The sequence below is a fragment of the Chelmon rostratus genome, chromosome 20 (genome assembly GCF_017976325.1).
Source record: "Chelmon rostratus isolate fCheRos1 chromosome 20, fCheRos1.pri, whole genome shotgun sequence".
NCBI classification, from domain to species: Eukaryota; Metazoa; Chordata; class Actinopteri; order Chaetodontiformes; family Chaetodontidae; genus Chelmon; species Chelmon rostratus.
In genome coordinates, this window is record NC_055677.1 from 974,669 (window position 1) to 990,000 (window position 15,332).

Sequence of the window (15,332 nt, forward strand, 5' to 3'; positions counted from 1 at the left end):
TCCATGACTTCCTGTCCCTCCTCTCCCTCTTCTCTGAGTGACAGCTCCTAACCTCTCTCGTCCACCTCTCACCTTCACCCCGTCCGTCTTTCTTTCGTCCTCCCTCCTCCTTCAATCATCCATCCAACATATGTTTCTCCTGTTTCCACCTCCTCGTGACCTTCTCTCCTTTCCTCTCTATTCCTCCTGAAGTGCTTAAAAACGATTTCTACTCTCCATTCTTCCTTTTCGTCTCCTCTCCTCCTTTCCTGTCCTATGTCTTTGTTTCATCTCCTCTCCTGTTTTTGTTTCCTCCTTTCCTTTCCTTCTTCTCTACTCTCATTTCCTTCTATCATCTCTCCTCTTTTCCTGTCCTTTTCCTCCCTCCTCTCCTCTCCTCCTTTCTTTTCCTATGTCTTTGTTTCCTCTCCTGCTCTTCCTTCCTCCTTTCCTGTCCTATGTCTTTGTTTCATCTCCTCTCCTGTTTTTTGTTTCCTCCTTTCCTTTCCTTCTTCTCTACTCTCATTTCCTTCTATCATCTCTCCTCTTTTCCTGTCCTTTTCCTCCCTCCTCTCCTCTCCTTCCCTCCTTTCTTTTCCTCTCATCTCCTCCTTTCATTGTCTCCCCCTCTCATTTCCTCTCATCTCCTCTTTTCCTTTTCTTTCCTTGTTTCCTCCTCTCTTCTCCTATGTCCTTTCCTTTCATCCCCTCTTGTCGACTTTCCTCTTCTGCCATCTTTCTCCCTCTGCTGCCTCCTCCTCGTCCTCCTCTTCCTCCCAGTCAGTTATGGAGCTGTAAAACATGTCTGCAGCTGCACATCTGTTCTCTCGTCACCTCGATATGAATGAGAAAGGAAAGATGTCACCTTCTCCTCACTTCCTTCTCTCCTACTTTCTAGCTGTCTTTGCTCCTCTTTTCTTGCAGTTCCTCCTCTCTCCTCCTCTCTCCTCCTCTTCACTTACTTTGTCCTTCATTTCTTCCTTTTGTCTGTCTCGTTTCTTTTTTCCTCCTTTCTTTCCTTTTATTTTCTCTTTTCCTGTTTTCTCTTCTGTCCCTCTTTAAATTTGTCTTTCACCGTCTTTTCTTCACTTTCTTCAAGACAGAGGAGGTGATTTATGTGATGAATGATGGAGGAGGAGAAAACGAGTGTAGCTCCTTCCTCCCTGTCACCACCTGCTCCTCCTTTAAATCAAACTCCACCTGCAGAGCAGCAAAGGAAGCCGTTTATTATCTGAGACAGAAGAGAGTTAAAGGAGGACATGAAATGATGGCGGGAGGTGAGACACAAATCAGTTATCAGAAGAATGCTGAAAATATGTTTATTTTATTTTCGGACGACTCCCAAGATGCATTTCACTCACAAACATCCAATCGCAGAGCTTCACGCTGTGCAGTGTGCTCTGCTAACAGTGAGCTGAAGCTTTTACACTGTTGAATAAACAGTTGATTCACTTTTGAAGTCACCGCAGCTCTGATTCACACATCTCCGTAGCAACAGCCGCCGAGGATCATGGGTATTGCAGTATTTGCAGTTGTCCACCAAGCTGCCTGGAGAAAAATCAGATTTCTCTGAAGTAAAGTGTGCAGGAAGTGACGACGATAACTCCGCCGTCAGTTTGGTTTCACGTCTTGATGCTCGATAATGAGCCGCTTCAGGCTTGTTTGCATGCTAATGTTAGCCAGGTTGGCGCACAAACATGTGCGTGCTGTGCTTTGAGCTAAATGCCAGCTCTAACGCTTAGCTGGAATCACAGGTGAGCCGACGAGCGTAGAGCTGAGATGTCCTCAACTGGCCACCGTATGAAAACAAGTTCTCTCTCGATCTCTGGAATAGCAGATAAAATAATCTTCACCTCACATCGACTCCACTGAGCTTTTACCAAATATCTCCAGAATATTCAGCTGATTGAAAAACACTGATTCACATTTTACTCTGCTGACGTTTGATTAAAATACATCAATATGACACCACCCACAGATCAGTGGTCACTACGGTCTGCAGCCGCGGAGGCAGACCAGAATGCATTGCAGCGCCATCACAGGTGCAGCTAACCGGAGGAAGCCGCCAGTTTGCTGGTTGAGGAGAAGCGGCTTCAACAAAGTGTGAAAAGGCTGAGAATAATTATGAGACGAAGAGAAACCTCCAGCCTGATGCTTCAAACGAGTTCAAACATAAACACTCGACGCTTTTAACCGCAGAAGCTCTTCCGACGGATATTCCCAGCGGACTCGAACGCAGCATTATCTCTTTCTGCGGTTGCCGGCTTTGAAAGCGTTCGCCCTCTCCTCCCCTGCAGCACTCGGCGTCTCCGAGGACCGCTCCGTACATGTTGATCTATGAGGTTATGTTATGGGAGACGCGTCCGTGTTGGAGCTTCTCCCCTGTAAGCTGTCCTACATAAAGTCACTGATGAACTTCACCTGAACTCCTGTTTAAAGTTCACCTGCCAGACACACACACACCTGTCAGTCCAACACTGACGCAGTGAGACGTCTCAGCCGCCTGCGTCTCACTGACTGAACCATTAAGATTAAGATGTTTTAGGACACAGTTCTACGAGTCCTCGGTTTCCTTTCTGTCCTCATCATCTCTTTCATCTTCTCTCCTCGTCTTCCTCTCTATCGCCTCTTTTCTCTCTATCTGTTCTCTTTTTCTCTCTTCAGTTTGTTAATAAATCAACAAACTTTTTTTATCCGACAGAAAAAAGTGAAGAAGGTGAAGACAAAGTGATGAAGAGAGAGAGAAAGAGACGTAAAGCATAAAAAAATAAAAAACTTCCCCTCCTCCCTCTCTGTCTGACAGATGGCAGGTCATTGGCTAATGTCACAGAAACTGATTGATGATTGGTCCCTTCAGGGAGCGCCCGTCAGCTGGCTCCTGTGATTGGCCCTCCAACAGTTTGAGGGAGTTCTCCACCTCCGCTCGACTGTCTACAGTTACAGCCAAACCACGGGGGGGGCAAACAGACAACTGTTTTCTTTAACGAGATTCTTTCAAATGAAACAACTGGAAAATTAATTAAAATTTGGAGGCACAGTCTGTGGTTCTTCTTGGCGAAATCAAAGAACAATAGAGTTCACAGGTGTTGATGAGTCAGCAGCAGCACAGGTGGAAGGAACCACCAGTACGATTTAAAGCTAACGACCCAAGCTTCGACGTTATTTTCAACGTTTCTCACTGTGTCATATATCAAACGCACCCTCTAATCAACTCTGCTCGCTCTGCTGCTGCTATGGCCCCGCCCCCACCCCAGCATCCACCTGCAGGATCTGAGTCTACTTGTCTGCAACATGTGAGTTAGCTCCGCTGTTAGCTCGCTGACATTAAATTAGCAAAATAAAATGAAAATCACCGCAATACCCCCCCCGTCTGTGAGGCCTGTGAGCTGAGGGGAGAAAGACTGAGAAGAAACAGAAAGAACTAGAGAAACCAGAAGGAAATCCTCCGAGGACGCCGGGGGGGCGGCAAGAGTGATGTGACTGACGGGTCGCAGAGGAAGAGGATGAGCGGAAGGTGGAAGTGCAGACTCGGCAGAAGTTTGTTTTTATTTTCCAGACACCTGTCCAGCATTTCATTTGAGGGGTGCCCCCCCAACAGACCACACACACACACACACACACACACAGAAAGCCTTTTTTCCTCTTTGCTAATATCTGAGAGACGTGGAGGCGTACGTGATCGGATTCTGACAGAGTAATTATTCCCCAAACTGTAATCTCAGAAAATGTTCCGCCCTGATTGAAAACGTTATTGTGCAGGAATATATTAGATTTGTTCCTCTGAAGACTCTCTGGAATAAATCTGAGCAGCTGCTGTTGCTCACGTGTTCCTGAGGACTCTGAGAAATTAATAAAAAGTATAAATAAGCTGTAAAAGTCGAATAAAGATGATTAAACTTTTCCACACAAACATCCAAAGGCTGCAGATGAGTTATTAAACCACGACGTCGTCTCCCTTCACTCACTGTGACGGTTGTGTTCATGATACGTGTCGCAACAGGAAGTCATCAAAAATCGACCAGCTCACACGAACGTTTCGTCATGACAACAGCAGAAACACCAAATGACCAGAAGACCATAATACACCAAAACCAAAACCATCATTAACACTGACAGGCAGGAAACCCGGTCTAACTATCAGCCAGACTGCAGCTCAGGATCAGTCAGGATCTGAGTCCAGTCCAGTCAGGCTGAGTCCAGTCCGGTTGAGTCCAGTCCAGCCAGGCCGAGTCCAGTCCAGTAGGCTGAGTCTTGTCAGGTCGTGGCCAGTCCAGTCAGGTCGAGTCCAGTCCAGTCAGGCCGAGTCCAGTCCAGTCCGGTCGAGTCCAGTCAGGTCGAGTCCAGTCTAGTAAGGCAGATTCCAGTCCATTAGGCCGAGGCCTGTCAGGCTTAGTCCAGTCCAGTCAGGCCAAGTCCAGTTAGGTTGAGTCCAGTCCAAGTAGGGCAAGTCCAGTCAGGCCGAATCCAGTCAGGTTGAGTCCAGTCAGGTCGGGTGCAGGTGGGTGTATGAGGACTATGTGGTAATCTTTTTGTAGCCTACTTAAACAATGAATAACATAAATATGAGGTGGTGTCTGCTAAGATGTTTACTCTGCGGGGCGACGTCACTGCAGCGCCTCCACTTCCTGCATTTCGTTCTTGTGATGGCAGCGAGATCCTGTTTTTATGACCGGACCAAACACGGATTCATTTATATTGTTAACCTGAGTGTCGCTGCAGTTTAGCTTCACAATCATTGAGTTTCATTCTCCACCTTCCATTTAGTCCATTTAGATGTTCTGGAGCTCACGTCTCATAAAACCGTGGACCTTTTCCACATCGTGTTTTTGTCGTCCCAGCTGGGAGAAGGCCGACAGGCTGAAAGCGGATGGTAAAACGATGCAGAGCTGGAACCGACACGCACCTCGTCGGCTCTGAATCAGTCTGCTGCTTCACGTCATGATGCACAAATTCATTATGAAATTAATTACCAAAGCTTCTCATGAAAACTCCTGTTTACAGTTCGTTTTCCAGCTCAGTGCTTTTCTAATAACTTCTGCGGAGGCTGCTCGGGGTGTTTATCGTCTCCTCACATCATTATGGAAATGTGTTCCTCGATTCCCCCCCGAAGCTGCACAGATGGATGTTTTAACTCTACAAACTGTTTCCTTCTGAGACGCTGTGTTGGAGTCGGTGGTGTTCGTCACTCAGCGACAGGTACATCGACTGGTCTTTGTATCTTATTTCTCTGTACAGTCCAGATCCAGGCGGGGGGCTGAGCTGAGATTTATACATCAGGGTTTGTGTTTGCTGCTCTGGTGAGGCTGCAGAGCCCAACATGTTTCAGACTGAAGAGAAAAAAGAAAAGCTCTGTGGCGTCCCTCATAAATACACAAGAACTAAAAGGCCTCTGCAGACCCCGCTGGACGTCCCGAGGCTCAGGACGACATTGTTAAATCTGACAAGAACGGAATTTAAGAACGGCGACCCGCGGGGGCCGCTGGTCCGGCTTCCTGTTCGGGCTTCAAAGCGGAGCAGAGCGAGGTCAGAACAGCAGAAAACATCTTCCTCTTTCAGATCCATTCTGCTCTTCCTGAAACCGTCACTACAAACTTTTACACTCTCACACAGGTCGTTAAACTGGGGGCGGGGGCTCCGGTAGCCGACAGCACCGACGAGGCCGACACATGGCAGCTGGGATCCAGCTGTCATTTTCAAACTATTTAAGGTGGACAGACTCTTTTATTCTCACACTGTACGAGTGAACTGAGAAACCACAACGTGGAGCTCATACTGAAGCCTGGACCCCCGGCAGTTTGTCCAGTGACAACTCCAATAAAGTTTATTCAAACAAGCCTCAACAGTGACAGCTGGTCGAACAGCGCACGTTTGGCTTCACTCTTTTCTCAAACGTTTTCTCAAACTCATTTTATTTCAGATTTCATGGACTTAACGAGCTCCATGCCATGTTTTAGAACGTTCCCACAACGTGAAGTTAGTCAAAATCCAAGATCCAGGTGCTCTGGAACTCATTTGAAACACAAGCTTAAAGGTCCAGCATGTAGATAGATAGAGAGATAGATACTTTATTCATCTCCAAAGAGAAATTTGCAGTTCCAGCAGCTCAAAAGGTGGACACACGGCATGCAAAAAAGAACAAGAACTACTTTCTAGTAAAGAAGAACTTTCAAGTAGGAGGTAAAAATACAATACAAAATACAAAATAACAATATAAGAAAAAATAGTGAAATAAAAATATAGAACTAAGCAATCCAGGATAAACATCTGTAATACAGGATAAACATTCGAGCAGTTAAAAATGTGCGCACAGTAGTGCAGTTATGCAAAATAACAGTGTGCAATGTTAGACTTGGGTCCAGCATTTAGATGTGTGGTGATGGAGTCCAGTGTAGGATTTAGTGACATCTATTGGTACCTGAACCCCTCATGTCACCCCCTCTGAAGCCCATCCGTCACTTTAATTCACCATGATGGAAATACCTTCATATCAAATCACTGGGGAAAAGTGACAAAAGTTCATATGTTAAGTCTAAAAGTCCCAAATCCAGAGCCAGGCTAGCCGTCTCCAGCTTTTATGCTAAGCTAACTGGTTTACGAAGACAAAGAGTGGCATTAATCTGATCCTCTAACTCAGACAGAAAGACAGGAAGAGGATTTCACTTCATGTTCAGGTATTTGTTTGTTACCTTCATCCGTGTCTCTGCTGGATCCTCCTGGACGCTGGGACAGACTGAGACGGTCCTCGCTGCTGCAAATACGCCACAAAAACCCATCACTGTGTTATTTATCACAGTGACACTGCATAGTGACCCTGAATGAACTGAAATAACTCATCTGTGTTCCCTCCTGTCCTGGCGAAGGTTTCATCTCCTCCTCTTCTGTAATTAGTCTTCACAGGTGAACGCACTGAACAGGCTTTACTCATGGTGACATACCTTCATGTATCTTTATAGATCAAACATGAGCTGAGAAAACCAGTTTGAAGAGCTCAATCTCATGTCTGTAAACCATAGAACGTGTTACGAGAACTGATTCTGACTGACTATTTTCAGTGTTTTATGGGCAGACACACACTTTCAACGAAAAAGACGAGATCAACCTGAAACCGTCTGACCAGCATCGTTCACCAGTGTGACAACTTCCAATCAAATTCAACGATTCAAGTACAAAAACGACTCCGGGACTCATTTCTATGAACTTTCTCAGCACATCTCAGAAACAAGGTTTACTCCTTTAACGCAGAGCAGCTTCATTAGCTTTGCACTGACTGCAGAGATCCTGAGGTCAGCGCTTTGCTTTATGTTCAGGTGAGTGCTGCCACCTGGTGGATCAGCTGTCAAACTACATGCAGCCGCCTCAAAAACAGAAGAAACTAAACACCCAAAACAAGATTTTCCTCCAGAATCCTGCTGAAATACAGATTTATATCACTGGATTTGTTTTCTCTTATTTCATATTATAGAAAATGAAAAAAAGTCTTACATACACAGCTGTCTCACGTATAACCAGGTAGGTCACCATGGTAACCAATGCTTCATTTACATAAAACACAAGTCCCCTCATTTGAATCAGCACAAATTCTGTCCTTTTATTGACCAGAGTGATGAAGAAAGAAGAACAAAGACGAGCGCTGACGTCACAAAGTGTTTAAGGCATTTCAACAAACTGAATCGTCCGAGTTTCCTTCGTGTGACCACGCTGACATGATCCTGAAGATAACAGATAGAAGCTGAAGGCAGCTGTGACACTGTGCAGCTGCGAGTCTGAATCCACATCAGATCCTCATCACTGACTACAGATCTAAAGAAACCTCACAGCCCGAGGAGATCCGTGGTGATCCGCAGACGTCGGAAACAGATTTATTTTCTACAAAACGCAAACAGACTAGAATATGATTAATAATAATAACAAACCTACGTCATTGTTATGAGTATTTAAAACGATACAGGTGATCCCAAACATCTGTCGGCCAGCTGTTCAGAGGGGGAGGCCGATGTTTTACAGGTGTGACAATGTCTGTGCTGCAGACGTTAATGTAGAAAACTCAGAGGTGTGCACTTGTGATTTCTCCCTTCAGTTAACGGCTGAGTGCGGCTAAAAAGATTCATCAGAGACGGTTCGGCTTGTGAGTCCAGAGAGGCAGAAGACGAGGGGCTGAATCTGAGCTTCATCATCCTCATCATCATTTGTCACTACAGCTGCAACTTTCTGACATAAAAGACGACTGACGAGGCTCAAGTTTACTGGAGTCACTCGAACGTCTCATTTCAGAAGGAATCTCTCTCTCTCACTCTGTCTCTCTCTCTCTGTCTCTGTCTCTCTCTCAGAGTTTGGCCCTGGCCTGGAAGAAGTTCATGACAGCATTGAAACACTCGTCTGACGTCCAGCGCTCCACCAGACGCTCCACCTCTGCATCGTTCACGGCGTGAAGACGCTCCTTCTCCATCGACCGGATCAGCTGTTTAGAGAGAGCCAGAGACTGAGAGACAGACAGAGACAGACAGACAGACAGACAGACAGACAGACAGAGAGAGAGACAGACAGACAGACAGACAGACAGAGAGACAGACAGACAGACAGACAGACAGAGAGAGAGAGAGAGAGACAGACAGACAGAGAGAGAGACAGAGAGAGAGAGAGAGAGACAGACAGACAGAGAGAGAGACAGAGAGACAGAGAGACAGAGAGAGAGACAGGGAGAGAGACAGACAGAGACAGACAGACAGACAGAGAGAGAGACAGACAGACAGAGAGAGAGACAGACAGACAGACAGACAGAGAGACAGACAGACAGACAGAGAGAGAGAGAGACAGTTAATTACATTTTCTAATTTAATTCTGTTGAAATCATCATTTCCTGGTGTTAAAAGATCAGAGGCAGGACAGCAGTGGACAGCAGTGGACAGCAGTGGACAGCAGTGGACAGCAGCAGTCAGGACGTGTGTCAGCTGACGCTGGGAACCCAGGTGATGAAGATGAGGCTGTAGTTCGTTCATGGAGTGTCTTTGAACTTCAGTTTGACTGTATGCACCGCTCCACACTACAGGAGGGGAGTCGATACACGATGACATCAGAGCATCAGTGGGCGTGTACGTACGTTGGGAGGAAGCTTGGCGTACGCCTTCAGTCTGGTCCAAACCTCCGACTGGAAGCTGCTGTCGGGGAAAACCTCAGAGACCAGACCGAGTTCACAGGCCTGAGCCGCCGTCAGCTTCTTATTGAACAGCAGCATCTCACTGGCCTGCAGGAGGAGAGACAGCAGCGGTTTAACAGACAGACAGGCAGACACACAGGCAGGGAGACAGGCAGGCAGGTGGACAGACAGGCAGGGAGACAGGCAGGCAGGTGGACAGACAGGCAGGCAGGGAGAGAGAGAGAGAGAGAGAGAGAGAGCACCGGTTTAACAGACAGACAGGCGGACAGACAGGCAGGGAGACAGAGAGACAGGCAGAGAGAGAGACAGCAGCGGTTTAACAGACAGACAGGCAGAAAGACAGGCAGGCAGAGAGAGAGAGAGAGACAGCACCGGTTTAACAGACAGACAGGCAGAGAGAGAGCGACAGACAGACAGACAGACTCTGCAGCAGGTCACGTGCTGGAGGAGAGACTCTGGACTCTGTGTGTGTGTGTGTGTGTGTGTGTGTGTGTGTGTGTGTGTGTGTGTGCGTACCTTGGCGGGGCCCATTATTTTGGGGAAGGTGTAGGAGGAGCAGCCTTCAGCACTCTGACCCAGCTGACTGAACGGAGTGTGGAAGGAGGCCTGACGGACGGAGTCTCTGATTAATGTGAAGAACGTATTTCTGAACTCAACAAACGTCAGGTGTGTGTGTGTGTGTCTGTGCATGTGTGTGCGTGTGTGTGTACCCTCTCTGTAGCGTAGACCAGGTCAAACAGTCCCAGCAGAGTGACGGAGATTCCTACAGCCGGTCCGTTCACCACGGCAACCAGCGGCTTCGGGAAGTCAATGTAGGCTTTGACGTACTTCCTGCAGAGAGAACGAGAAAAACCACAGAAGAAGAGACACGAAGTCAAAACTGTCCGACACCTTTATTCCTATTCGTATGAAAACATCGATCGATGGATCAGTGATCACCTGAGCAGATCTCCACCACGTCTGGCCGTCTCCTCCACCCCTCCCTCAGGGATCTTGGTGAAGTTGGTGAGGTCGTTTCCACTGCAGTAAAAATCACCAGCACCTGTAGTGGTGTTCAGATTTGGTTTCACAGATTTTAGATTTATTTTTTTTTGGGGGGGGAATGGTTCTTTAAGCTCAGCTGTGATCCTAAATGTCACCAGTTGGTTTGTCCTGTGCCTGAGAGTCTGCGCTCAGGGCGCTAAATGAGGCCTTTTTAAAACCACATCTTTCCCAGCTGTGTGTGTGCGTGCGTGCGTACCTGTAAAAACAGTGATGACTGAGTCGTCTTTAGCCGCCTGCTCCAGAGCTGCAATGATGTCATTGTACATCTGTGAGAAAAGAGACGCGACAGAGTCAGAAATACTCAACAACGATGAGCTCGACGCGCCGCCACAGGATTCCTCTGCAGTCGTAGTTTAGAATAATCGACCTCGGTCGTGATGGCGTTTTTCTTGGCCGGTCGGTTCAGTTTGATGGTGGTGATGTCATCTTCCATAGTGACCAACAGCGTCTCGTACGCCGTCCCGCTCCCGGCAGGCTGCGCGGCCACCTGGGCGGAGCTTCCGCCTTCTGCCGCCACCAGGGAGCCGATCAGGTCGCAGTACTGCTGCCTGGCTTCTTCCTGAAAGACACGGTTTGTGAAAGCGTGAAGCTCTTATTGTGAAAGGTGTCGGTCAGCGTCCCGAGGAGACGTCTTCAACCGCCAGAGATTTTCAGGTCAGTGATGAGGAGCTCGAGGTTTATCCTGAAAGGTTTTAGCAGGTTTAAGTCGTCAGGTCACAAACGGCAGCAGAGATGATCTTTACTCATGTCAAACATCCGTATTTGATTACGGTTCCACCGGTCTAAGACAGAACCAGCAGAACGAGGCGGGTGTTCCAGCACGGAGCTTCCCCTCCAGGTGAAACCGCCTCGTTCTGTTTCACCTGCTGCCGTTTATAACGGCTGACAGTGACACGAACACCCCGCAGGGCCAGATCCTGGAGCAGCTGTACCTGTGATATGGAGCCCAGAGATTTCCACGCGTCCCACTTCACCTTGTTGACAAAGTCCAGCATGCCTGGTTTGGGACTGTTGCAGGGACCCTGAGTGGCCTGCAGGGGGACGAGGAGGAGGAAGAGGGTTAGATGTGCAATAAGTGCAGTTAAACAAGCGTTAAATTTCTGACATTCAGATCACATTTCTGTCTGTTCCAGCCGGACGTGACCTGGATCAGATAAAATCTAAATTCACTGAAGTTTTTGCTGAAGTTCTGAGCTGCAGCGACTGACTGAAACTGGAACAGCCGGAACAGCCGGAACAGCCGGAACAGCCGGAACAGCCGAACACCTCCCACCTGCTTGAACAGAGCGTAGATCTTCAGCTTGACCTCGTTGCCCGGGTCGTTCTTCAGCGTCGACAGTTTGCTCTTGGCCTGCTCGAACTGCTCCACCGTCGCACCTGAACACACACTGACCGTCACTATGAGCGCCAACCATCCCATCAACACGAAGCTGCAGCTGAAGCTGTGACACGCCGACTGCTCTTCATCACTCGCTTCATCGTGGGCGTGTTGGAAAATGTTTTGACTGGTTGGTTTTATTAAGCTTTCATCATTTTTATTTCTCAATCTTCACTTTATGATGAAATAAAACAGAGAAAAGCAACAAATCGTCGCGTCGGAGGAGCCGCAAACACAAATCTTATCATCCTGTCACTATTTTAGATAAATGACTGAAATGATTGTTTGATTCTGAAAGGATTCGACTGTTTTTCTGTTGGTGAGATGAAGTGAAGAATCATTTCAGACACATCAAACAAGCCGTGGTGTTTCTGCCAGTCACTCAAACCCGTTCCTTCTTTCTTTCCTTCATCTCAGAGGAATACAAATTAAATGACGAGGAGCAGAAAATTAACGTTTTTTAACCCCGAACCAGAAGCTGATCAGTTCTAAACAACTTGCAGCAGAGACTCACCCATCATGGGAGAGGCTGTGGTGTGGAACGTCAGACGGGGGGGGCTGGAGAGTCGGACCAAGCTGCTGACAGAAGAAAACATTCAGCGCTTTCTGCAATTATCGAAAGTCTTAAAAGTCATGTGCACAAGAATCCGAGTGTTTCCCTCCTGATATGATCCTGAAAACTCAGAGTTTCTGCTGATGACGACTATCGATCCAACAGCAGCGCTCTCTTTCTTCAAATCTAAATTTCTATTCCTCGTCGTGTGGAACTCACTGGATCATATTCATGTGGGACAACAAAGAACAAAATAATGCACCTTAAAGCTGAGATGCTTAATTTTAGAAAGAGACTGATGGGGTCCAGAGTGTTGGACTGTAGATTTCTCCTGAACAAAGAGGATTTCTAGGTTAAATGGATGTGAACTTTGTTGTAAATCCAGCCTGTGGCTCCACTATTAGAGCTGCAGGTGATCAGTCAGTTGATCCATTTCATTCTTAATGCAAAAGTCCAAATCATCTGCTGGTTCCAGCTGGTCTTACACAATCATTTGGTCTTGTCCTGCATTTAAAGTTTCATAGATTTAAAAGATTATTGAAGAAAATAATTTAGTTGTAGCCAGATGTCTTGTTTTGTTCAACAAACAGTATAAAAGTCAAAGATCTTCAGTTTATATCATTCAGGAGGAAGAAAAGCAGGACACGCACCTTTCAGAGGCTGCAGCCGTTAAATGTTTGACTGGTTAATATATTTCAGACCTGTGGATCGACACCCCCCACTCCTGTTTGTTCAGTTCATCAAATAATGAATGAAGTGAATTAAACCAAAGGCCAACTGAACATCAGCTCATGTCAGCCTCCTCCTCTGACCCTGCTCCGGGAATCTGGAGCAAAGTTCACAGCTAGCACAGCTAGCACAGCTAGCTATAGCTGCTGTTGTTTAGCTGGCACTGGCTGTAGCCAGAGAAACTGATGCTACCTTGTTAGCTTCTCTTACGATCATTCCGTCAACTATCAAGCTACCAAGTGCTTGCAAAGCTGCTGACAATCAAAGAGCAGAATTACAGTTTCTTGAAGAAGTCATCCGTCTGTCATGCAGCACTGACTGCCTCTCTGAGCTGAGTTAGCTAGCCAAGCTAACTCTCAGCTACACTGTGGATGTCACTGAGAAACCGAGTTTGACCCCTCGGAAGAGTAAAAGTTGGCCTCGAAACCACAAAAAAAACAGCTTCAAACTACACCAACATTATCTGACATTCACATTTTCTGATTCTCACCGTCTTAATGTCCCTAAACGCCAGGGAGCAGAGAACCTGAGGGCAACCCCGGCCATTGAAACCCAGAGAGGAGTTCCGAAGTGCAGGAGGACGGGCTGAGGATGGAGGAGCTAACTAGCTTAGCCACAACGCAGCTACCGGCGGCTTAAAAAAACAAAAGAAATCTTTATTTTCGAGAACAGTTTTACATTAACAGCACGTAAACGCAACAGTGACCATAGCAATGAGTTTATAGACAGAGCTACAAGACAAATAGAAAAACATCTGAAGGAAACACAAATACAAAATAATACATCACTAGTGCATAAGAATGTATCAAAGAAAACATAATTAGTGTAAATTGCATTCTCGTACCTGAGGCCTGTTATTGTGGAGCCATATTGACAGTTCTTCGTGAGAAATGTATAATAAATTCTAAATCTCTGTAATGTGCTTTGCTGGATAAACGTGATGCAACATTTTAAAAGAAACTTCTTTAACTTCATTTCTAACATAAAATTTGTCCCCGACAAGTCACATTTTCTGCCATTTAATTTCTCCATACAGCGAAGAGTAAAGCACGCAGAGCTGAATCGTGTATTTAAATCCTGCTGAATTTATTTGCGCATTTATTCTCAGTAACGTTAACTTCCACATGAATATCCCAACATTAAACTAACTGATCACTGAACCGCTGACAAGCTGCAGCCAATCAGCAGCCGCTGACTGAGCAGAGGAGCCGCTGTTTACACTGCAGCTCCCGCCCACTCGGCTATACTCTGCTCTCCTATTGGTTGAATACATACGTCCTTCAATCTGAGTTGTCGAATGAAAAAGGGTTTCGACAACGGCCGTCAGAGGTGCGTCCTTTCTCAACAAATCGGAACGCACGTTCACGATGAAGACCCACCTCTGTGCGTGTGCGTAGCCAATCGGCGTTGAACGCTCATTAATAATGCAGTGAGTCCAGGCTGCTTCGGCTAGAGATGATGCAGGAGCTCTGATGCTCTGTCCGCCTGTCTGGATGCCTGAAATAAGATCATGCCGCAGCCAAAATCCAGGAAAATCGCCGTGTTGGGCTACAGATCGGTGGGTAAGTCCTCGCCATGTCACGTCCGGCTGTGAATAACCACACTGGGCGGCGTGGTACTGCGGCGCATGCCGATCTGAAGCCACGCATCTACTATTAGTTGATAGGAAGCATGTTGTCCGGGAATATTTGGACTGTCCATCCTCTCATTAGTCCACAGGGAACCATAAACACAACATGCACCAGGAGGGCAGCTGGTATTGTCTTCATAGTACTCTAAAACTACTTTCCTGTAATAAAAAGCTGCTCTCTGAAGAGATGAAGAGAGACGTTCATGTCAAACTTACAGCCAGTCGATCTATTCTTACAACCATAATGAGACGCGAACTGGGATTGGTCCTCTGACAGCCAATCAGATTGTACTGGCAGGTGTGGTCCTGATGCTGCAGCTGAGAGCATCATGGCTGACAATCCAGGAAGGCCCTCTGTGTTCACTGTTACTGGCAAATTAAGTTTGTACAAAACTCCACAATACCAGCAAAGTGTGATGAAGACAGTTAATATAACTGATATAGCCCCCTGGCTGATATGTTACAGTATTTATGTGTGAGAATAGTCATCTACAGACACATTCATTCTTGCTGTGACTTCATTGACAGACTACATGTTGGAGCCCAACCAATCAGAGCTCACCGTCTGTGGAACCTCACTGTTCCTCCTGACAGTACCAAAGAGTACCTTTCTCTTCTTCGGGTTTACAGGTTTCCTTCTGGTCCCTGAACTGAATGTACATTCGTCTGGTCAGGACGATGTCGGGCTGTATCGTTGTCTCATATCTCACCATAACTACGACAAAATCCAATTTCTGAAAAACGTGTTCACACGAATTTCAGACGTCAGACTGCGACAGACTTTGTTCAAATGTGACTCATAATACATTTGAACCACAATGTTGGTCTTGAAGAACAGGATCAGCTCTGTCAGCTTTGTATCACG

At 46.7% G+C, this 15,332-nt stretch overlaps 3 protein-coding genes across 6 annotated transcripts in view; 2 read left to right on the forward strand and 1 right to left on the reverse strand.

Annotated features, from left to right (window-relative positions):
- Positions 1 to 15,332, forward strand: part of LOC121623616 (NACHT, LRR and PYD domains-containing protein 3-like) — a 377,011-nt gene that overhangs the window by 338,495 nt on the left and 23,184 nt on the right. The window lies entirely within an intron of this gene.
- eci2 (enoyl-CoA delta isomerase 2) lies at positions 7,542 to 13,877 on the reverse strand. Of its 2 annotated transcripts, none has more exons than XM_041961007.1 (12): positions 13,682 to 13,877; positions 13,328 to 13,471; positions 12,070 to 12,134; positions 11,451 to 11,554; positions 11,110 to 11,208; positions 10,545 to 10,736; positions 10,374 to 10,443; positions 10,073 to 10,175; positions 9,844 to 9,964; positions 9,650 to 9,739; positions 9,077 to 9,220; positions 7,542 to 8,458 (listed from the first exon to the last, which is right to left on the reverse strand). In XM_041961007.1, the coding sequence occupies exons 2-12, from the start codon at positions 13,381 to 13,383 to the stop codon at positions 8,303 to 8,305; spliced, it is 1,200 nt and encodes a 399-aa protein (XP_041816941.1). In that variant the 5' UTR covers positions 13,384 to 13,471; positions 13,682 to 13,877; the 3' UTR covers positions 7,542 to 8,302. The 2 variants fall into 2 exon arrangements, with proteins under 2 accessions (XP_041816941.1, XP_041816942.1); XM_041961008.1 differs by having other exon boundaries at positions 12,070 to 12,131; positions 13,682 to 13,873.
- Positions 14,348 to 15,332, forward strand: part of LOC121623658 (GTP-binding protein Rheb-like) — a 7,518-nt gene continuing 6,533 nt past the window's right edge. Inside the window, exon 1 of the mRNA XM_041961023.1 lies at positions 14,348 to 14,399. Coding sequence (XP_041816957.1) covers positions 14,348 to 14,399 — 52 coding nt within the window. The remainder of the gene's footprint in view (positions 14,400 to 15,332) is intronic.

Bases quoted from the DNA above. Each gene is read 5' to 3' on its own strand.
- eci2 (XM_041961007.1), bottom strand. From the start codon at position 13,383: ATGGCCGGGGTTGCCCTCAGGTTCTCTGCTCCCTGGCGTTTAGGGACA. The intron at 10,737-11,109 runs GTACAGCTGCTC...CGTGTCTTTCAG, and splicing joins CTCTGGGCTCCATATCACAG to GAAGAAGCCAGGCAGCAGTA. The intron at 8,459-9,076 runs GTACGTACACGC...TCTGTCTCTCAG, and splicing joins ACGCCAAGCTTCCTCCCAAC to TCTCTGGCTCTCTCTAAACA.